Source organism: Cherax quadricarinatus, chromosome 10, assembly GCF_038502225.1.
Source record: "Cherax quadricarinatus isolate ZL_2023a chromosome 10, ASM3850222v1, whole genome shotgun sequence".
NCBI classification, from domain to species: Eukaryota; Metazoa; Arthropoda; class Malacostraca; order Decapoda; family Parastacidae; genus Cherax; species Cherax quadricarinatus.
The window spans coordinates 14,342,060-14,366,314 of NC_091301.1; the positions used below are offsets into that span (position 1 = coordinate 14,342,060).

Below are 24,255 nucleotides of genomic sequence, written 5' to 3' on the forward strand. Positions count from 1 at the left end.
GCAAAAAAAGTAAAAATATCGATGAAGAGGTGTAACGTCCTCGCAAATTACCAGACTGTTTCACACATTCCTTGTACTCGCAAAACACTTTTGAGTCTCGCACACTCCCTGTTCTGACAAGACAATTACCTGTAGCATATATTTTTTTCAGAGTCATCAATAGCTACAAAATACCTGGATTAAATTCCAAGTACATGTCATTCAAATAACTTTAATATGAGACTATTGTGCTTGTGGTGGGAAGGAGTTCTACTTCTAGTAAACGTTTAGCGCACACCAGGAAAATATCGTCAAACTTTCCAGCGGTACCAGTGTTTCATGGGCTATGTTTACATCCGGGCTACATGACTAAGATCACGTGGCATGGAAAGTTTACCTCACACTGGTCAGTAGCAGAATGTCATAATGTTTGTTGCCCGTGTATGTAGTACACCAATTTATTATCATTATTATTATTAAATTAAGAAAACTAAGTAGAAATGTGTTATATATACAGCCCAAGTCTCTGCAGTCGTTTCTCCGTGCTCGGTAGCTTTTACCCAGCCACCGTGAGAAAATCTAGAATACGCTATCAAAGACATGTTACACTTGTGTACCTGATGGTGGTTGTGAGGGATCAGTGGACCACGAGTGACGTGATCAGGTCTGCTGCTTCATGACCTAGCAACACACCATTCATTACTTACCTTCACCATCCAGATACTATGCTTATATATTTTATACACGTTTCCGTACTGTATACATGATTCTATATTCGACACATGTATTGGCCAAGGTTTTACAGGCCCTCTCATTTTATTACTACTGTACGGAATACAAGTTTACATCATGTATAATACAAGGCGAGATATGGTATCGGATCATTTATACGTATTCATGATTTTGGGTGCAACTGCCTAATAAATTTGTCACTAGGGTAAAAATTACATTTTTTTTGGTCGTAACTATCTTGGCCACTAATCCGCTGGTCAATGCAATTGTTATCACCGCTAACTCAAGTTATTTTTAAACACGTTGCTGGTTCATACCGGTGAGAAGAAAAAGTTTAATAAACAGCGGTGGTAATTATGCAGCCACCCTCTTGCAACTCTTACATCTGTGAGAACAATTATGCTATAACAACTAGCGTTATCTGTCTTTGTGAGGTAAGATAAAGATTATTTAGATTAATTCAATTTTCCCTTACAATCTAGTTTTGAGAACAAATGTGGGATTAAAAATGATGATATTTTGTGTTCCTACACAATATATAAAGTCTATATGTATATTGTAACTAAAATATTAAATATGCAAGAAAATCCTCAAACCACAACAAAATATCGAAATCTGCAAATCAGCAGCAACCCTTCCCCGTCCTCCAAAGTCCAGGTGACTAGTATCAACATTCCCCTACCTCAACGCTCTCACTCCAACAATACTCTAGTACAATTACTCTTAAAGTAGCAATATCCAACACTAATGTGTTCTTGAACACCTGCTGGTAGTATGGGCGGGGAAGTCCCACCCCACAAGCCTTACCACAACGTACGTACCACCGTGTGTCACCACACAATCCCCCAAAGGAAGCCATCAATGTATTTGTGTCTACAAGTCGTTCCTCAAACCTGGTTGCAAAACATCTAGAAATGTTTACATGCAAATATCTTTCTCAATTTTAATCAAGTTTATTGCCAGACATCGACTGTACGTGGCTCCGCAACGTTAACATCAAGAATAATTTAATTCCTAAAATATATATACTACGTAGTTATACACAAGGATATTGCAGTAGGCCAAAGAGACCTCCCAGGTGGAATGTATTTTATATCATGGATGAAGTAGAGTGGGACACACTGGGTCAAAGACACCTCTCAAGAGGGAATGAATTCGTCGATACAGTGAAGGTAAGTTCGTAAAGCTTTGCTAATGTGTTACTCTCACGCTCTGGCAACACAGCGGGGTGACAACAACCAGATATATATTATACCTGTGACCAGTTTTCAGGGTTCTACAACACCCTACGGCCCAGCCTGAGTCCACAGTGCCTTCCTGGCTGCCTGATCAACCAGTCTGCTGCTGCTAGCGGCCCAGGAGCCTGCTTACTATCAAAAACTGACTGATCAGGCACTGAGAAGGTAAGTGGTTCAGTTTCCTCATTAAAACTCCAACTCTAAGGTCATGCCTAAATGTTATACAAGGTCGGTTTTATTAATCTTCAAACTAAACTCGTGACTTGTTCATTATTTATCACTTTCACTCTCCTAACTCCGTTCCCTGGAAAATTACACATTATATCTTTCAAATTAAATGAAAAAATTTCACTTTTTTTTTTTTTTTTTGGCTATTTTAGAGTTTGATAGAAAATGTTCTCATGTTGTGAATATTGCAGTGGTAGTGGATCTGCGCTAGCAGCTAGTGTCTTGAACGTCACCTATGGAGACCAAGTGTGGAAGGTGTCAAGGGCGTCATGTTGGAAGAAGGTGTCAAGGGCGTCATGTTGGAAGAAGGTGTCAAGGGCGTCATGTTGGAAGGTGTTAAGGGCGTCATGTTGGAAGAAGGTGTTAAGGGCGTCATGTTGGAAGAAGGTGTTAAGGGCGTCATGTTGGAAGGTGTTAAGGACGTCATGTTGGAAGAAGGTGTTAAGGACGTCATGTTGGAAGGTGTTAAGGACGTCATGTTGGAAGAAGGTGTTAAGGACGTCATGTTGGAAGAAGGTGTTAAGGACGTCATGTTGGAAGGTGTTAAGGGCGTCATGTTGGAAGAAGGTGTTAAGGGCGTCATGTTGGAAGAAGGTGTTAAGGGCGTCATGTTGGAAGAAGGTGTTAAGGGCGTCATGTTGGAAGGTGTTAAGGGCGTCATGTTGGAAGCAGGTGTTAAGGGCGTCATGTTGGAAGCAGGTGTTAAGGGCGTCATGTTGGAAGAAGGTGTTAAAGGCGTCATGTTGGAAGAAGGTGTTAAGGGCGTCATGTTGGAAGAAGGTGTTAAGGGCGTCATGTTGGAAGGTGTTAAGGGCGTCATGTTGGAAGCAGGTGTTAAGGGCGTCATGTTGTAGTGGTGAGTAAAAGCAGGGCACCAAGACGGCTATATTCACACATTCAATACTTTGTGATGTGTGCTTTTAACTAAGATGTAACTTGCATGTACTAACCTGTCTTCCCCCGTGTCCAGCGCCTCCATCTCCGCTGTGACCTCGGCCATCTCATCTTTGAGCGTCTGAAAATAAACATACGTACATAAGTATGTATGTAAGCCGTGCGTGTGTGTGTGTGTGTGTGTGTGTGTGTGTGTGTGTGTGTGTGTGTGTGTGTGTGTGTACACAACTATCTCAGTTTGAGGGGGTCTAGAGAGAGATCATCTCTGTGTGTGTGTGTGTGTGTGTGTGTGTGTGTGTGTGTGTGTGTGTGTGTGTGTGTGTGTGTGTGTGTGTGTGTGTGTGTGTGTGTGTGTGTGTGTGTGTGTGTATTTGTGTTTACAAAATCATACAAGATAGGCGCTGAGGTCTTATACTGAACATTGTAAAGCTCGTAGCCACCAGAGAATTAACATATCTAAAAACATTTTATGTGATATACCTGTCACTTGTTTCAAGTGTTCTTATACCGTCGCGGTAGTGTCGAATTCCTAATTTCTTTGTTGACTGCCTGAACAACTTGGCTCTTCCTGAAAGCACCAGTTGCCGCCAGCAAGAGGTGTGCAATGAACCGGTAAATATATTCAAGATTAACAGGCAATATTAACTAGTCATCAATGTGAAAAAACTATTCCATTAGATCTTTAAGAAATCACTCTAGGATCTGTCCTAGGCTAAATTACTGAAATTAGATATTCATAAATAATCATAATAAACGATACATCCTCTGTAGTCTCCACACAGGCAACATTCTGCATAAAAAAAGGTAGGGGGGCAAATAGAGTTCAAGTGGAGCTTGAAAACATGAACTACCGTATAGTCACAATACTTATCCGGAGACAAAGACCTTTCACTTCCCGTATCTATTAAACTCAAATTATTGGAAACTCTTAAAAAATAAAATTGTACTCTGGAGCGCAAACAAGAAAATATTACTGAGAATGATTCAAGTCTCCACACCAACATCACCTGTTATGAGTAGCCTGGTTGACGGTGCTAACACCTCAGTGAAACACCAGGAAGAAATAAATCCACAAGAGAGCTCAAAGAATACAAATGGTTCAAGGCTTTTGAACACCCTACCTCTGCATACAAAGATAATTACTAATAAACATGTTTTCAAAAGGGAACCCAAGTTCAAGCAAACTATTACTGATTAACCAGGCTGTGATGCCTACGTGACCCGCGTGCCTCGTGTATCAAACAGGCTCACAAGTATTATATTCTATAGAAATGTAGTTAGATGTACAATATAAAACAGGAGAAAAGCTCACTGGTGCCAGAGTGTTGGCTGCTGTTTCTGACCTCGACACAAGTAACCTTGTAAGTTTACGTACATATTGCAGGTATACATAAAAATATAAATTATATATTACATACACACACATATATATATTCATACAAATACTTAACACTGGGAATACACTATGTATAGTTCCTTCTATAGGTACATAAAGTGTTGTTTCGTTTATAAGAAGATACAGCATGTCGTGTAGCGGGTGGGTAGTGGTGGTGTTGAGGGAGGTTGTGAAGAGTAGTTTACCAAGTGACCACAACTAATGGCTGTAATTTTACCACTCTACACACTGGTAAAACCTTATCCAGGGTCACAGGTTGTAAACGCCGCCACTCCTGCAATAAATGACAGCAGGTCCCCGTTGTCACCTTACCAAACACTACCACAAAGAACACTAACTGAAATTCGTTCCAGAGCTCAACGCCCTCACGGCCAAGTCCCCGACCAGGTCTCCCAGTAAATTAGAGCCTGATTAACCAGACTGTTACAGATGACCGCACACAAGCCAATGTAAAGGACTAGGTACGTCCAGGGTCCGGGTCTATTGGTCATCCCTTTTATTTATGATGAGAGGCTGTTGAACAGTCTTGGACCCCGGACACTTAGTGTTTTCTCTTAATATACTCATGGCATCCCTCCTTTTCATTGGGGGTATGTTGCACCGTCTGCCTAGTCTTGCTTTCGTATGGAGTGATTTGTGTGTGCAGATTTGGGACCAGTCCCTCTAGTATTTTTCAAGGTGTAAATTATGATTAATCTTTCTGGCCTGCGTCCCAGGGAGTACAGGTCAATGGACTTCTAATGTTCCAGGTATATAGAACAGTTTTTCCAGGTATATAGAACAAAAGTCAGAGATAAGATAGGTCCCCTTAAAAATAACTATGGGCATCTTACTGACAAAGAGAATGAAATGTGCTCGATTTTAAATAATTATTTTCTCTCGGTTTTTACACAGGAAGACACTAATAATATTCCGGTAATTAATTTTTATAGTGGATCAGAAGAAGATAAATTATGTAACATCACAGTCACTAGTGAAATGGTTGTGAAGCAGATAGACCGACTGAAGCAAAATAAGTCACCGGGTCCTGATGAGGTTTTTTCAAGGGTTCTTAAGGAATGCAAAATGGAAGTCTGTGAACCATTAACTAATATTTTTAATTTATCTCTTCAAACAGGTGTAGTGTCTGATATGTGGAAGATGGCTAATGTAATTCCTATTTTTAAAACAGGGGACAAGTCGTTACCGTCAAATTACCGCCCAATAAGCCTGACCTCAATTGTAGGCAAGTTGCTAGAGTCAATTATAGCTGAGATTATAAGAAGCCATCTCGATAAGCATAGCTTGATTAATGATACTCAGCATGGATTCACAAGAGGCCGGTCTTGTCTAACTAATTTATTAACTTTCTTCAGTAAAGCTTTTGAGGCTGTTGACCACGATAAAGAATTTGATATTGTTTACTTAGATTTTAGTAAGGCATTTGATAGAGTTCCGCACCAAAGACTGTTGAAGAAAGTAGCAGCTCATGGCATTGGGGGGAGGGTGCTCTCGTGGATCGAGTCATGGCTCACAGACAGGAAGCAGAGAGTGTCCATAAATGGGGTTAAATCCGAGTGGGGATCAGTAACAAGTGGCGTTCCACAGGGATCAGTCTTGGGCCCGTTGTTGTTTATAATATATATCAATGATCTTGATGAAGGAATTGCTAGTGATATGAGCAAATTCGCCGATGACACGAAGATAGGTAGGATAATTGATTCAAACGTAGATGTTAGGGAACTTCAGGAGGATTTAGACAAACTCTACTCTTGGTCAGAAAAGTGGCAGATGCAGTTCAATGTGGATAAATGCAAGGTTCTGAAGCTCGGGAGTGTCTATAACCCTAGCACTTATAAGTTAAATAATGTAGAACTTAGCCATGCAGATTGCGAAAAGGACTTGGGGGTTATGGTAAGCAGCAACCTTAAACCAAGACAGCAATGCCTAAGCGTACGTAATAAGGCAAATAGATTACTGGGATTTATATCAAGAAGTGTAAGCAACAGAAGTCCAGAGGTCATACTGCAGCTTTATACATCATTAGTAAGGCCTCACCTAGATTATGCAGCTCAATTCTGGTCTCCATATTACAGAATGGACATAAATTCGTTAGAAAACATTCAGCGTAGGATGACTAAATTAATACATAGCATTAGAAATCTTCCTTATGAAGAAAGATTGAAGACTCTTAAGTTACATTCACTTGTTAGAAGAAGAATGAGGGGAGACCTGATCGAAGTGTATAAGTGGAAGATAGGTATTAATAAAGGGGATATTAACAAGGTCTTGAGGATATCTCTCCAAGAGAGAACCCGCAGTAATGGATTTAAATTAGATAAGTTTAGATTTAGAAAGGACATAGGAAAGTATTGGTTTGGAAATAGGGTAGTAGATGAGTGGAACAGTCTACCTAGTTGGGTTATTGAGGCTAGGACTTTGGGTAGTTTCAAATTTAGGTTGGATAAATACATGAGTGGGAAGGGTTGGATTTGAGTGGGACTTGCACATCAGAGCTTATTTCTTGGGTAGCATTGAAAATTGGGTAGGTCAAATGTTTGTTAGTGGGATGAATTGTAAAGGACCTGCCTAGTATGGGCCAACAGGCCTGCTGCAGTGTTCCTCCTTTCTTATGTTCTTATGTTCCCAGTAATTAAGATGTTTGACTGAACTATTACGTCCTGTGAAGGTTCTCTGTACGTTCCTTTGATCTGCAATTTCACCTGCCTTGAAAGGGGCTGTTAGTGCACAGCAGTATTCCAACCCAGACAGAACACGTGACTAAAGAGGATAATCGTTGACTTAGCATTCCATGTTTTGAAGCTTCTCATTATCCATCCCATCAGTTTCTTCAGACATGTGATAGTGACAAGGTTGTGATCCTGGAAGGTGAGATTCTCTGACATCAACGGTCGTAAGTCCTTCACATTAGTTTTTCGCTTTAGCATGATTTTAGAGATTTGTTTACTCCGTTCCAGCTATTATTTCCTCCAGTTTTCCAAAACGGATTATTTTCTGCGTCCCTTTCATATACCTTTGAAGAGTTTCGAGAGTTTATCTACTCTCTGAGCCCGGCTATGGGCCAGGCTCGTCTGGTGCTTGCCTGGTCAACCAGGCTGTTGCTGCTGGAGGCCCGCTGCCCCACATATCCATCACAGCCTGGTTGATCTGTCACCTGGTGAAGATACTTGTCCAGTTTCCTCTTGAAGGTTTCTACACTTGTTCCAGCAGTGTTTCTGATATCTTCTGGTAAGATGTTGGAAAGTCTGGGACCAGAAGATATCCAACACTGCTGGAACAAGTGTAGAAGCCTTCAATGGAAAACTTGGTTTATATCCGCTTGGAGATTTACCATGTTTTTAACAGATGGCACTCATACAGATTCTAGTATCGTCTGCAAAAGGATGACATGGTGCTAAGGTTGACATCTCTATCTAGTCTGATACGAGGATGAACAGAATGGGGGAAAAGTACTGTACCTTATGGAACAGAGCTTTTCAATGTGGCAGCCTCAGACATAACTCTGTTTACGATTACTATGCGTATTCTATTGGTTAGAAAGTTAAAAATTCATCTGTTCACTACACACACACGACAAACGCTATCACCACAAGCACTACTCACCACGCAAACACTACCATAATAAACACTGCTCACCGAATAAAACACTGCTTTTCTCCTCGCTGGCGACTTCATTAGGACTGAACCATACCAAACTTTTCAGTGTTGCTTATCTTTTTAACAGTTAAGATACTCCCCCACCCCCTCTCGGAACACACGTCACACCACTATCACCAACCTCCCCCCAACGCTGCCATAACCACTACAGTTCACTACACTACAAACTATTACCATACAGAACCACCACCACCACAATACTACTTCACAACTTCCTTCAACACACATTTAAAATCTTTCCCGGCATTGTACTAGAGTGTGTGGGGGGGATGGGAGAGAAAGGGAAGGGGAGAAGTTAGATTAGTCAGGAAACAGGACAATGTTTCCTGACGCTGGTCGTAGACATATGACGACCCGTCAATGGAGTTTTTGGACATCTAACAGAGGCCTTTCATTGGATTACCAGTTCATCCCTTCAATTAAAAAAATATTAGTGAGAGGGGAAGGAAGCGAGTGTCACTGAACCACAGTGTCTCCCAACACATTTTACACTACAGGATATTACAAAATCACTTCATTATTAATGATAAGATACTGTAAGTAGTGTTGAAAATTGAAGGCCAATTTCACCATGTAGATCACTCAGCACTCCTGGCAATAATACAACGCAGGAAAATACAGATAATTAAGAAAACCTTCAGCTAAGGATAACACAAACTACCACATCTAGTTACAATAACCAGAATACCAGAATCAGTTAAAAAAAAAAAAAAAAAAAAAAAAGAAAGCTAATGATACATGCAACTCCTCTAAGCATCTACAGACGCCCGTAATTATAAAAAACACGAAAACGCTAAGGCCTAGGCTGTGGACAAGCAATCAGCTAGAAGCTACAATGGTGGGAAAGAGGAGCTAGGGGATGTCCTAAGGTATAGTTGTCAGCCTAAGACTGAGTATCGGTTTTGGTAAAAATTTTGGTATGGTCTCATCACTTGACAATGATTCACCTCAAAGTGACGCTGACAGTGTACTATAAATAGTGTATCCACATTATCAATACACTAGATGAACTGACGACTATAAGACTAATATGAAATGATTAAACTGTGTAATTATTATACAGACGAAGTGTTATACTAACGTGTGTTACGTAGTCTCGTACTGGCGTGTTTGTGCTTATCATTTTCTGTTGCTTTTCTTACAGAGTTCTAAACGTTAATTTCTTAAACTATACCCATTACAGGTTAAGGATTAATGAGAGGTATAGATGTATAGTGTAATTAACGAGAGGTGTAGATGTATAGTCCGAGTAACGAGAGGTGTAGATGTATAGCGAGTGAGCGGTGAGAGGTGTAGATGTATAGCGAGTGAGCGGTGAGAGGTGTAGATGTATAGCGAGTGAGCGGTGAGAGGTGTAGATGTATAGTGTGAGCAGTGAGAGGTGTAGATGTATAGTAAGTGGAGGATGCCACACTTGTACCGAGGATTTAACAGAAGACAAGAGTTTCCGGTGTTTGTAAAGCATCATCTCCCCAAGCTGACAACACACCTCTCCCCCCCACCCCTTCACTCTTGATAACACGAGGGGGCGGTGACAAGACCCATACCCCGGCAGGGAACATACTGTATTGGTACATCCATACTCATCCCCCCCCCTCCTCATCCTTCTCTTTCCTCTACCTATGATGTATAATTTCTCTTGTACTCTCTCTGGGATGATAAATATCTTCAACAATTCCATTTTTCCTGTGTATGAGATAGGTTATCCTGAGAGATGGCAACTCCCAAGCAACATCACCTCCAGCTATGCTGTAAGAAAACCTCTGAAGCTGCCGTAGCTGATGAACCCTTGCTGGAATACTTGACAATATCCTCATTACCCTACTGAAATCTCCCAGCTCAGGTTGACACGTTTCAACACCTTATATGAAGGAATATAACAGGGAAAGTTACATAGTGGGAATAAAGCCATCATACAGACTGGTATATGCCTTCAATATACCTTGGACGAGTTTCAAGAATTTTTCCTACTCCCGGAGCCCGGCCTTGGGCCAGGCTATTACGGTGGCCCACATACTCATCACAGCCTGGCTTTTCTAGTACTTAGTGAAGACACTTGTCCAGTTAACTTTTAAAGAACTCTACACTTGTCCCAGCAGTGTTTCTGATATCTTCTGGCAAGATGTTGAATAGGCTGGGACCACGGATGTTGATACAATGTTCTCTCGTGCCCACGGTGCCCCTGCAGTACTATCCTCATGTACGCAACTTTTTAATAAAATAAAAGGTCACATTCCCCACCCCGCTTTCTTCCTCTTGATACTCCTGGACGCTGCGTCAGCATAATGTGATGTTTGGGTGGCTTACCCCAGCACCCACCCACCCATCCTTTGATTTACCTGTCATGTTTCGACTTTTCAAACCTCTCATCACCTAACCTGGACCTATGGCTTCCTTACTTTGTACTGGATCTACTTCACTTTGTAGACAGCCTGTACTGTCTGCACAGACAGCCCATGCTGTATGCCAGCTTAGTTCATATTTCGCACCACTCAGATGCTGCCCTCTGTAGCCAGGCCTCTCGGTGGGCACGGCAGCCTGCCTGCCCTTGCCTCGTGCTCACTCTCACAGCGGCCTAGCAGGAAGACACAAGGCCTACTCCTAGCTCTCTCTCATGGGATGGCCCTGCCCAGGCCATGGGCACAACACCCAAGCCTGTGTACTCACCACAACTTAACAATAAAGTAAGAAGCCTCCAAAGAATTTTATCATTCACACCCCGCTTTCAGTTCACCAAACAAACTCGTTATAAATGGTAGCAGCGGTGGTCGCAGCAGTGTGTTTGCCCAGAGAGAGGAAGGAAGGAATGAAGTTGTTCACTTCATCCCCCTACACAACAAGCATCCGTCTCTCAATGAGTTATCCTGACGTCGTGTCTGCACGTTTGAGCAGCCAGACACAGGTACAAGCAGGATCCAGCCGAAATTTGCCGAAATTCTTCGAGAATTGTAAGTGGCGTCCCAGTGACTCCACGCTACAGCATCCCCCGCTGTTTCCCAAGTCATGTGTTCAGAGTCGCTTGTATGTTGCTGCTGTTGTTGTTGTTCAGCTCAGCACAGCTGTTTCAGCAAGCCAGAGGTGAGTTTTGTGGCGATTTCTGCGTCCAGTGTGAGTTCTCTACGTGTTTGTGGGAGGAGGAAGTGGCCGCTCCTTGCCTCACACCTCACCAGCCTACCATACACCACTCACCACTACTCACTCCCTCTGCTGTATTTTCTGCTGTTTTCCGTGTGAATTCATTGCCAGAACTGTGTATCCGAGTGCCCGAGGCCACTCGAAGCTACGTGGATCAGCATGCCACGTAGATCACTACACCACGTGGATCACGACGCCACGTGGGTGTGAACGATGTCACGTAGATCTACCAGCCACGTGAGTTACCAGATGTCCCAGGCCTCATGCTGTGGTCTGCTGCCTGCATCACATTGACGTCACCCACGATGCTGCCCGACTTCATGACATCACGACGTCTGCCTGACATCACCTCGAGATGTCTGCTGATGTCACAGTGCTGCTGACGTCACCTCGCGACATCACGCCTGACATCACATGTCACATCGAGTGTTCTAGTAATTATTTCAGTATCGTCGAGAAGATTGAGAGAAGATATATGTGGTGTGTTAATTAATTCCTCTCAGTGTTCTCACATGTTAGTGTACCATATGTACCGCGGGTGTGTTTAAAGTTTCTGTGTGTCCAGTGAGGTCTGAGCCAGACCTGACTAGCACCACTGTGCCAAGTTACCCGTGTGACCAGTGTTTGACAGTTGTTATCAGTCAGCTCTGAGCGTACGAGCCCCCTTGTACAGAAAGCTCTTATGCTCGTCGCTCGTGATGTTCTGCAGAATCGTACCTGCTACGATTCCCATCGAGATTTGTTTCACTTCACCTCCAGACCTTCAGAATGCAGTTATATGTAGAGAAACAAGTCTGGGGACGCTTACACCAACCTCTGCTATAACTCCAACTGCTGAGAGAATGACACTCGTCAAGCTGCAGTTAGCCCTGTCGGCAGGCGCTGTGTCAGCCTCGTGTCACAAGCTCAGTGAGCAGCCTGCACAAAGATGATGTCACTTTGGCTGCTAGCTCTCTCACTGCAGTCTGGTGTATGATGTTACGACTCCCAGATGTTTCGCCCAGTCATCTCTGCCACAACTCGCTCCACGCTCGTCGGCAGTGACAGCCCAGCGACAGTACCAATCGAGAAGTGTCCTCCTGAGTCGCTTGCCAGAAGTCCTGCCCAGTTGCCGAGTTTTGTCGATGCCTCACTCGAGGGCACCAGCATGTCGTGCCCCAGGTTGAGTGAAAACCTGCAGCGACTCCTACGATGACTGCCTCACCGTTCCAGAGGAGACCGTACCCTGTTACGTCACAGCTCAGCCGCAGCGATGTCTCCTGTGTTGCAGTATCTGTCCAGACGCAGGAAGGCGTGCAGTGATGCCCATCGACGTTCACTGCCTTTGACCACGATGTTTAGCACACCCCACATGTTTTTTTCTTCCCTCCCTGTAGGAAGTTTTTTTTCCATGTCCATATGTATATATATGTTTTTATTTTGTGTTCTGTTCCCTGTTCCTACGAGAGAGAGACCGAGTTTCTTTTACTACCAGTATTGTCGCGTCGGGACGATGCTCGGTAGGTGGCCGAGCGTATGTAGACAGCCTGTACTGTCTGCACAGACAGCCCATGCTGTATGCCAGCTTAGTTCATATTTCGCGCCACTCAGATGCTGCCCTCTGTAGCCAGGCCTCTCGGTGGGCACGGCAGCCTGCCTGCCCTTGCCTCGCTCTCACTCACACAGCGGCCTAGCAGGAAGACAAGGCCTACTCTTAGCTCTCTCTCGTGGGATGGCCCTGCCCGGGCCATGGGCACAACACACAAGCCTGTGTACCCACCACTACTTAACAAAGAAGCCTCCGAAGACGTGTCATTTACTCCCCGCTACCAGAACACCAAACAAACTCATTATAACTTCACTCCAGTAAACTATGGTATGTGCAGACTTGTGACCCGGCCCTCCAGGACGTGCTTGCCTTGGGTTTGATCCTCACCCGTTCTGTAACTATTTCAATAGTCTTACCATTGGCATATTTCTCTTTTTTTAAGTTCTCATTATCCTCCCATTTATTTTCTTGGTGTTTGCAGAATTTGTTTTATGTTCTTTGAAAATTAGGTCAGCCGACATCATTATTCCAAGGTCCCACACAGTTTTTGTTTTACGGGGTGAACCTCTTGTGTTTTGTATACTGTTTCTCTTCTGAGTTTATTTTTTCCATAGCTGAGCACCTGGGATTAATCCTCACTGATCATCATATCTACCGCCCACTGGAAGACTGTTTACAATGTCATGCAGTTTTTCGATGTCCTCTAGAGGTGACTTTCATGCTAATTTTCGTGTCATCTGCACAGGATGATACAAAGTTGTAGTTTGTGTTATTATCTGTCTGTTAAGAGGATGAGAAACAAGATTGTCGCCAGGACTGTCTTTGGGTAATAATAATAAACTATGCCTTAAATGAAACATGCTGGGAGGATATCTTAAATTACATGGACCCTAACCAATGCCTTGAAAAGATCACCCTCCTGGTAGCTGAAGTATGTTCAAGGTATATTCCTATATGAAAAAAGAAAAGTAAACTGGCGAGAGACGCTCCCTCTACAGGAAAAGACGAAGAATCATTGAGCTCCCCAAGAATGCCAAATTATCAGATACACGGAAGAAAGTGCTAACCAGGGAAGTGGAAAATATTGAGCTAAAGTTAAAGGACTCATACAGGATCCAGGAAAGACAAGGAGCTAAAAGCGATTAGTGAAATTGAAGAAAAATTCGAAATATTTCTTTTCATATGCCAAAAACAAGTCAAAAACCACTTCTAGTATAGGGCCCCTGCTCAGACAAGACGGATCCTATATAGACGACACCAAAGAAATAGTGAGATACTGAAATCGCAATATGACTCAGTGTTCAGCGAGCCACTAACCAGTCTAAAGATAGACGATCCAATCAATTTTTTCATGAATGAGCCTCAAACCCCTGCCAATGTATGTCAGATTTATGACAACCTTAACTCCACTAGACTTTGAGAAAGCCATCGACAACATGCCCATGCACTCAGCCCCAGGCCCAGACTCGTGGAACTCGGTGTTGATTAAGAACTGCAAGAAACCCCTCTCACGAGCCCTAAGTATGCTATGGAGGAGCTTAGACACAGGCGAGATTACCCAGTCACTAAAAACAACAGATATAGCCCCACTCCATAAAGGTGGCAGCAAAGCAGTAGCTAAGAACTATAGACCAATAGTTCTAACGTCCCACGTCATAAAAATCTTTGAAAGAATTCTAAGAAACAGGATAGCAAACCACCTGGACTCCCAAAAATTGCACAACCCAGGGCAACATGGTTTCAGAGCAGGTCGCTCCTGCCTTTCGCAACTGTTAGACCACTATGATATGGTCCTAGATGCACTGGAAAACAAACAGAATGCAGATGTAGTATACACAGTCTTTGCAAAAGCCTTTGACAAGTGTGACCATGTTGTAATAGCACACAAAATGCGTGCTAAAGGGATAACCGGAAAAGTAGGCAGATGGATCTTAAACTTTCTAACCAATCGCACACAAAGAATAGTGGTAGAGTTAAATCAGATGCTGTCATAGTGAAGAGCTCTGTCCCACAAGGCACAGTACACGCACCTATCCTGTTCCTTATTCTTATATCAGATATAGACAGATGTAAACCATAGCACTGTATCATCCTTTGCAGACGATACTAGGATCTGCATGAGTGTGTCATCCATTGAGGACACGGCAAAGCTCCAAGAAGATATAAACAAAGTTTTCCAATGGGCAACAGATAACAATATGTTCAATGAAGACAAATTCCAACTACTCCGTTATGGAAAACTGGAGGAAATAATAGCTAGGACTGAGTATACTACAAACTCGAATCACACAATAGAGCGGAAAAGTAATGTGAAGGACCTGGGTGTGGTAATGTCCGAAGACCTCACCTTCAAGAACCACAACAATGCCACTATCACATCTGCGAGGAAACTGATAGGATGGATAATAAGAATACTCAAGACAAGAGATGCTAAGCCAATGATCCTTTTTAAATCACTTATTCTCTCTAAGCTGGAATACTGCTGTACATTAACATCCCCATTCAAGGCAGGTGAAACTGCAGAACTAGAGAATGTACAGAGAACCTTTACTGCACATATAAGTTCCATCAAACACCTTAACTACTGGGAGCGCCAGGAAGCACTTGACTTGTACTCACTGGAGCGCGGGCAAGAGATGTATCAAAATCTACACCTGGAAGATTCTGGAGGGACTGGTCCCTAATATGCACACAGGAATCACTTCATACGAAAGTAAAAGACTTGGCAGGCGATGCAACATACCCCCCAGTGTAAAGTAGGGGCGTCACTGGTACACTAAGAGAAAATGCAATAAGTGTCTGGGGCCCAAGACTGTTCAACAGCCTCCCACCAGCAACAAGGGGTATTACCGGTAGACCCCTGGTTGTCTTCAAGAGGGAGTTGGACAGATACCTTTAAGACGGTGCCGGATCAGCCGGGCTGTGGTTCGTACATTGGTTTGCGCGCGGCCAGCGGTAACAGCCTCGTTGATCAGGCCCTGATCCACCGGGAGGTCTGGTCGTGGACCGGGCCGCGGGGGCGTTTGGTGCAACACTTTGTGCACTTAAAAAGAAGGATGGAGGAATTCGGCCAATTGCCTCGTATCCAAAGCTGCTGTGCGAAGTATTCGTGCACAGGCAGCCATGATGCTTCAACCAAACCAGCTTGGCTTTGGGGTCTCTCAAGGAAGTGAAGCAGCGGTTCATGCAACAAGGGCGTATATCAACAACCTGCCTGAGGACAATGCAGTGGTAAAATTAGATTTCAAGAATGCGTTCAATCTCCTGAAAAGAGACGACGTATTAGCAGCAGTACAAGAACATTTCCCTGGTCTCTTCCCTTTTGTTTCAGCTGGGTATAGCAAGGAATCAATGATGCTCTTTGGAGAGCATGAAATCACATCATCGGAGGGTGTCCAACAAGGAGATCCTCTTGCGCCATTTCTCTTCTGTATAGCAGTTAGGGAAATCACAGTCAGACTGACCAGCGAGCTAAACATCTGGTTCCTAGATGATGGCACACTAGCAGGTACAAAGGAGTCCCTCCTACATGACCTTACACAGGTAATGACACGGGGACAGGAAATGGGTCTCGTCCTGAATCCATCCAAATGTGAAATCATCTCAGTCAGTCAACAAGTGATAAATGCAGCGAGATCAAAACTACCAGGAGCAGCAGTCATTACCCCCACAAATAGTGTCTTGCTAGGAGCACCTCTGGGAAGCAATGCCATTGACACAATTCTCAGGAAGAAATTGGAAGAGTTAAGGAGAATGGAACAACGAATAGGCAATCTGGACACCCACGATGCCTTGTACCTTCTCACAAAGTGCTTGAGTCTGCCCAGGTTGACATATTTCCTAAGATGTGCACCTTCATATGATAACCCTATACTGCACGAATATGACAGTATTCTGAGGCAGATTTTTACGAAAGTACTTAACCTTACTCTAGAAGACGGGCAGTGGAACCAAGCTACACTTCCAGTCATACTAGGAGGCATTGGTGTCCGCAAGTCATCACAGATTGCGTTACCTGCTTTTCTGTCCTCGTGTATTGCATCCAGAGAGCTTGTAGCAGCGATTCTCCCTGAACATCTTAGGGACAAGATTGGAGTCCAGGACCAAAAATTCATTGACGGAGCAATGATCTGAGATAATCTAATGGGCTCTGAAACCAGACCTGCTCTCCCCAACAACTACAAACAATCGCACTGGGATGGTCCAATAGTGGAAAATATAGCCTCAACAATGCTTCAGAGTGTGTCAGGGAAGGATAGAGCCTGCCTCCTGGCAGTGAGAGCCCCCCATGCTGGGGACTTTGTTGGCTGTTCCCAACTCCAGCCTTGGCACACGCCTCGACCCACAGACCATCCGCATCGGTGTTGCCCTTCGACTTGCCGCCCCTATTCTCGCCGAAGACAGGTGTATTTGTGGCAGTGAAGCAGCAGACCGATTCGGGTACCATGGTCTTGTGTGCCGTAAATCCGAGGGAAAGATTGCAAGACATGAGGAGGTTAATAACATTATCAAGAGGAGCCTCACAACAGCTGGATGCCCAGCAGTAAGGGAGCCACCCCAACTATGCAGATCTGATGGCAGCCAGAAGCATCCAGATGGTATCACCCTTCAAGCCTGGACAGATGGGAAGCAGGTGGTGTGGGACTATACATGTGCATCTACCTTGGCTGATACCTATTTCGAATACACCAAGGAGGAAGGAGGGGCAGCTGCCAGCTTCAGGGAGTCCCAAAAGTCTAGAAAATATGGAGAACTTGCCCATCATTATTTGTTTGTTCCCATAGGCTCAGAGACCCTTGGCTCATGGGGAAAGAGTGCATCTAAATTCCTTAAGGAGCTGGGAAAAAGACTCATCAGGGTAACTAGGGATCCCAGGGCAGCTAGTTTTCTGTTCCAGCGGCTCAGTGCGGCTGTTCAAAGGGGTAATGCCTGCTGTATTTTGGGCACACGCCCCAGCTCTGAGGAGCTGGATGAGATTTTCGCATTATAATCGGTGATACACACGTAACAAGTACCTTATATGCCACCTTTATATCAACAATGTATCTCTTAAATCTTCTGTACCATATTATTTAATATATATATATATATATATATATATATATATATATATATATATATATATATATATATATATATATATATATATATATATATATAATATATATATAAACTTGGAAAAAATGCTTTCATGATAAAACATTCCTGAAAATTTTATCTTGAATAAAAAAAATATGGGCATTTGAACACAGGTGCCATATGACACGTGAAAACACTGAGCTGGAAGCAAAAGCTCCTCACCATTGTCAAGGAACCTCCGATGAGGGGAGCAACATCAAGGAACCTCCTTGGAAGGGAAGGTGGTTCTCAATAGAGATCAGTGTTGGGATCCTTGTTGGTCATAATTCACTTAAACGAGCAATATAAAGAAATAATCGACAATTTTTCACCATATATTAGTAATGAAAATAATAATGCTGCATCTATTTGGTCATTAACCTAAGTGGTGGAGGATACGCTAATTGTGAAATATACAAGTAACCAAGTAGTCTCAGCTGCTTATGAGAGCAGTGGCCACAACAGGAGTCTCCCAGCCACAGAAACAGCAGTGTTCTACAAAGCGCGACCGAATATAAATCAAGCATAGTTTCTCGCAGTGGTAACAATCAGCCTGGAAGTTAACAGCTCGCTCAACGTGAGAATACCAGACAGTCAAGTTGACTAAAAGAAGCTTCAGCTTACATCTTAGAGATGCACAATAAGTAAAATCAACCTGCGTTTTACTATGACGTAAAAGACATTCATGGCATTGGCCCAACTTTCGCAATTTTTTTTTAAGCGTCAAAGGTCTCACATCCACTATAGTTAAGCAAAACACGTGTGTTTAACAGCCAAAAGGGTCACTCAACCAGTGCATGGCAGCTATGTGCCTGTATTATTTATCAATGAAATATAAATAGTGCGAGGTTTTTACAGAGTTTCGCGGAGTTGTATCAAAAACGTTTGGTTCGTTTGTCGAACTAATTGTTGCCGAATAAGCCACGTGAGCAACCCTGAAGGAGACGGTGGCCAAAGCAGAGTGAGCAGTGGTTGTTATCCAGTAGAGGCCCTGAACAGCTTCGTGAAAGCTCTCTCCTCACATACCAAGTGAACAGGGAAGGAAGAGCGACCTTAACAACGGGGTAAGTAAAGGTCAGTTTCGCTGCTGCAGCGGCTGTCATGCACGCGCAGAAAACGTGATTTGAAAGCTCCGGAAGTTTACATTGACACTCGCTGTCTGAAGACACTACTGTTGTCACAGTAGTTGCCCTCACAACCACTGTGGTGCCTATAGTGGACTGCATTCTGCTATTATCAACGATCTGGTTCATCAGGCTAGCAACCGGGAGGCTTGGTCTGGGACTGGACCGCGGGAGTGATGACCCCCGAAATCGTCTTCAGGTAATCACTGTTGTTGTTCCAGCGGGGCTGCTGCTATTACCGCTTTCGCAGCAGCTGACACCGTAACCATCACCACTGCAGCTGTCACTATCATCACCAATAGCACTATCAACCGCTACCGCAATCATCACTACTGCTGCAACAGTCACTGTACTACACACTACCTATTGCTCACAGACGGTGAAATTAATAAGGAAGATAACTGAAAAATATATACTGCAAGATGACTTGAAAAAGTGACAATGCAAGTGTGGTCAGGTAGATTCATCATCTGGTCGGCATAGTACAACATCAATACTGTAAAATGGTAAATGGCTACTTTGATTCAATCCTCGAGTGTAAAGCAAAGAAAATTGGAATGAAAAGACTGGACACTGGGAGATGGGCTGCAGACAACGTGCGAGGAGAAAGATCAGCAAGTCAGCATTACGCCCAACATATCACCAAAGTTACATCCTATAAATCGTGATATATGCAAGACTAGTTGACCTAAGAACTGCTTTGGGAGAGCTGAACAACAGATGCATTTATATACATTATATACAACTAACGTTAGGCTCGTCTTGGAGTATGCAGTGCCAGCAAGGACACCATACCTGATCTAGTTATAAAGAAACTAGAGAAGAGTCAGATTCGTTACGAGGCTGGTACCATAACTAGGGTAGTAACTGTGAAAATCGACTAAAGTATCTGAACAATGCTAATAAGAAAACTAGGGCGCTATGATAATGATATACCAAATTTTCAGAAGATTAAATAGGAACATGCTGTTTGAAATAACGAGAAGAGGGATCGGTAGGGACGTTTAAGAAATACTTTTACAGTCTCGGGATAGATGTTAAACGGAATATGCTAGATAAAATACAGCGGGTACTGGAGGATAGGAAATCAACAATAGTTATAGCTTGAAGCTATGACTCGACCCCTGCAAACACAAAAAGGTTTATACACATGCACCATCATACACTGACCACTACCACACATGCCTCTGCATACAAAGCCACATTTTAACTGTACACCTGATAACTGTCATGCAGATACATGCACACTCACCTGTAATAATACAACAGGCGTGATGTAGCAGCACACCTGCTACATGTTCACCTGGTGCCCCACACTAATATTACTGATCTCTACAACAATATTATATAAACTTTTTTTATTAAGATTAAATTTACACTGCACCAACCGGTCCCATGTAATATATCAAGGTTATCTTACTGATAAAAATAAATCATCAGGCATTTTAGGCAAATATCCTAAATCTGTTTACCATGTCTTCAATAAGGAACACGATAGATTCCTCAAAATAGTTCCTGATGAACTGGGTTGTGATGCATACGTTAGGTTGCGGGTACTAACAGCTTTATCGATCAGGCCAGTAACCAGCAGGCTGGTCTGGGACCGGGCCGCAGGGGCGATGACCCTCTGAAGCGACTCCAGGCCACAGATTAAAAAATTTTTATGTACATATTCAGATGTTAACCTTCTTCGGGGCCTACCCGGAGGGAGTTCCGGGGATGAAGATTGAGACACTTATGCAGCATATGGGAATCTTTATTCAGGAAACGTTTCGCCACACAGTGGCTTCATCAGTCCAATACAAAGAGGAAGGCGTTAGGAGAGGAGGAGAATGAGGTAATCAGTCCCTCAACCTGGAGTCGATGTGTTCAGTCCATCAATCTTTGTATTGGACTGATGAAGCCACTGTGTGGCGAAACGTTTCCTGAATATTCCCATATGCTGCATAAGTGTCTCAATCTTCAACTTGTCGGTTTTTCAAACCATTCATCACACAGTTCCGGGGATCAACGCTCCCGTCGCCCGGTCCATAACCTGGCCTCAAGGTGAATCAGGGCTTGATCAACTGGGCTCGTGCTGCTGGCCACACGCAATCAAACGTACAAACCACAGGCACTGACTTTAGGTATCTCGAAATTTTCCTCTTTAAGACAGCTGGGGGCTCTATTGGGAGGCCGTGAACAGCCTAAGATCTCTGACACGTATTGTAGTCACGGCTCCCCTACTTTTCATTGGAGAGATGTTGCACCATCCGCAGAGTCTTTTGCTTTCACAGAGTGATTTGTGCGTGCCTAGTTCTTAGGCCTTTTGTGTATCCATATGTTATGAGCTACCCTCCACAAGATGGATACAATGTGCACAATAAACTACCAGCTTCAGCGGAAAAATCTAAAAAATCTTAAGCGTGATTTACAACGCTTAGGCCTTCTGAGGATTTTCAGCTACAGGGGTTAGAATTCTTGAGCGTCAAGTTACAACTCCTGGGCCTCTTCAAGGTGCTGATCTGCCGCTCCTGGACCTCTTGACTGGGTTGAGCTATGAAGTCTAGGTCTCTCGAGGAAGGTTAGCTGCAGCTACTCTGCCTCTTGAGGGTTCAGAGGTTCAACTATGCCTCTTGTGTAGGTAAAGGGATACCTCAAGGACGTCTTCGAGGGCCAACGTCCCAGAGGTCCGGTCCCAGACCTGGCCTCCTGGTGGATCAAGGCCTGATTAACCTGACTGTTGCTGCTGGCTTCGTGCAGTTAAATGAACGACCTACAGCCCGGCTAGTCAGGAACTGACTGGATGAGTTGTTAAGTTCCCTCTTCAAAACAAAACTGATTATGAGACACGGGGATACTTTTCTCAGATCAGCAGCAACCGAAATGCATCTACTTGTCCCTCACCTTCTCTAGATAGAGTATCCATTCCTTCTCTTTCGTCTCTACTCCTCCATCCCCCTCCCAAGTCCCGGAACCACCACTCTACATCCGGGATTTAACCTAACCCTATAACCTAACCGTGGAGGCTGCTAAGTAACACCAGTCTCCATTATACACCTGGAGACGTCACCTCGTGGGCGTCAGAGGACCGTCTCAAACCCGTCCCCAGGCCCTGCCTTCCCACATACACCCGTGCCCCTAAAACATTCTTGCCCCCCCCCCCTCACTCCCCACCACTCCATTCATTCAGTCGTCCATCCGTTGGCCCATTTCCGCTCAACTCGCCACCCTTTTATGTGCACACCTGCTCATCACAATACACGCAGACATGAGTTGTACAATATCCAAGGATCTGCGCACTACAATACATGTAGACCTGCACAGTACAATACATGTAGACCTGCGCACTACAAGTAGACCTGCAGTCAATTCATGTAGACCTGCGCAGTACAAGTAGACCTGCACAGTACATGTAGACCTGTGCAGTACAAGTAGACCTGCACAGTACATGTAGACCTGTGCAATACAAGTAGACGTTCACAGTACATGTAGAACTGCACCAGACAAGCCTGGCCTCGGACCGGGCTCAGCGAGTAGAAAAAACTCTGAACCCATCAAAAGGGTACCAAAGGTGAGAAGGATGTTTCCGGGGGGTCATCGCCCAGCAGACCCGCTCCCATTCCAGGCCTCCTGGAAGATCAAGGCCTAATCAACCAGGCTGTTACTGCTGGTCGCATGTAGTCCAACATACGAATCACAGCCCAACTGGTTAGGCAACTAGTGACTGGTCGTCCCTGGCCACCTCAACGTTCAGGCAACTAGTGACTGGTCGTCCCTGGCCACCTCAACGTTCAGGCAACTAGTGATTGGTCGTCCCTGGCCACCTCAACGTTCAGGCAACTAGTGACTGGTCGTCCCTGGCCACCTAAACGTTCAGGCAACTAGTGACTGGTCGTCCCTGGCTACCTCAACGTTCAGGCAACTAGTGACTGATCGTCCCTGGCCACCTCAACGTTCAGGCAACTAGTGACTGGTCGTCCCTGGCCACCTCAACGTTCAGGCAACTAGTGATTGGTCGTCCCTGGCTACCTCAACGTTCAGGCAACTAGTGACTGGTCGTCCCTGGCCGCCACAACATTCAGGCAACTAGTGATTGGTCGTCCCTGGCCACCTCAACGTTCAGGCAACAAATAAAACTGACTTAAGGGGCAAAAAGTGACTGACGTGTTACTGGTACCACAGGGTGGGAGAGAAGGATGGGAGGGAATAGTGGGGAGAGGAGGCAGTGCGGGAGGTGAACCTCCTAGACTTACCTTCGTGTTACTGGGTCCCTGCTGGACCGGACTGGTCACAGGCGTCTACAACAGATTAAAGCAAACTAAGTGCCTGGTACATGTAGAATCTGTAGTGAGGATGAGAAAATAATAATGGTTTGGTCATTGACCGGGCCGCGGGGAGTTAACCCCCGGAACACCCTTCTGGTGGACACACCTAAGGGAAACATGAAATATGAGGGGGAAATGGAAAAGGGCGGGTTTTATTGGGCCTGTAAGAAAGTATACCTCGAAAGGAGAAAATAGAAGATAGGAGGCACTGTGAAGGAGACGTTCCTTAGCGGCCACACACACATGACCTTGGGTCCTCGTCTTAACACGACATCATCACCTGGCTGCTCTCCCTACCATGAAACAACGGTTGCTACACACTTTACGGCCACCGTCTCCCTCAATTTCTTTCGTTCTATCACATGTTCCCGAGAGTTTCATAACCCCCCCCCCTGTTGTTCTTGCTCTTACCCTCTGTGGGCACCTAGCTCCCTTTCTTAGTATTTGACTGGCTCCTCCTCCTTACTTCCTCATTACTACGTCCTTCCACCTCCACTACTACTACTACTACTACTACCACCACTACCACCACCACTACTACCACCACCACTACTACTACCACTACTACTACTTCCACTTCCTGCCTATATATACCCTTCCTGCTCTACTTCTCGTTAGTGTGACTTGTAAATGGTCCAAATCGGACCGAAACGTCGTCGTCAGCTCCTCTTCTATGTACGGGTTATTTGTGTAACAATTAAGAAACACAGGAAAGAAGTCTATAATGAATGTAAGCAAAAGTTTGCCTTCTTTTTTTGTTTGAGACAAAAAGAGCAACAACGTTGCCAGGGAGCACAACATTCAACAGACATCCAGTTTCACACTCGTATGGGCGGGCACGAGGGTAGCAGCTTCTGCAGGGTTGCTGTCTGCCAGCCTACTACCTACCCACCATTGCCAATAATGCAATGAGTTGAGT

The 24,255-nt window shown here is 44.3% G+C and overlaps 1 protein-coding gene across 10 annotated transcripts in view; it reads right to left on the reverse strand.

The window, feature by feature from the left end:
- The window catches only part of step (cytohesin steppke), a gene marked incomplete at its 3' end in the record, with an annotated part of 586,727 nt that overhangs the window by 11,979 nt on the left and 550,493 nt on the right, over nt 1-24,255 (reverse strand). For all 10 annotated transcript variants that reach the window (XM_070083666.1, XM_070083667.1, XM_070083664.1 and 7 more), the window contains 1 exon segment: nt 3,128-3,192. In XM_070083666.1, coding sequence (XP_069939767.1) covers nt 3,128-3,192 — 65 coding nt within the window.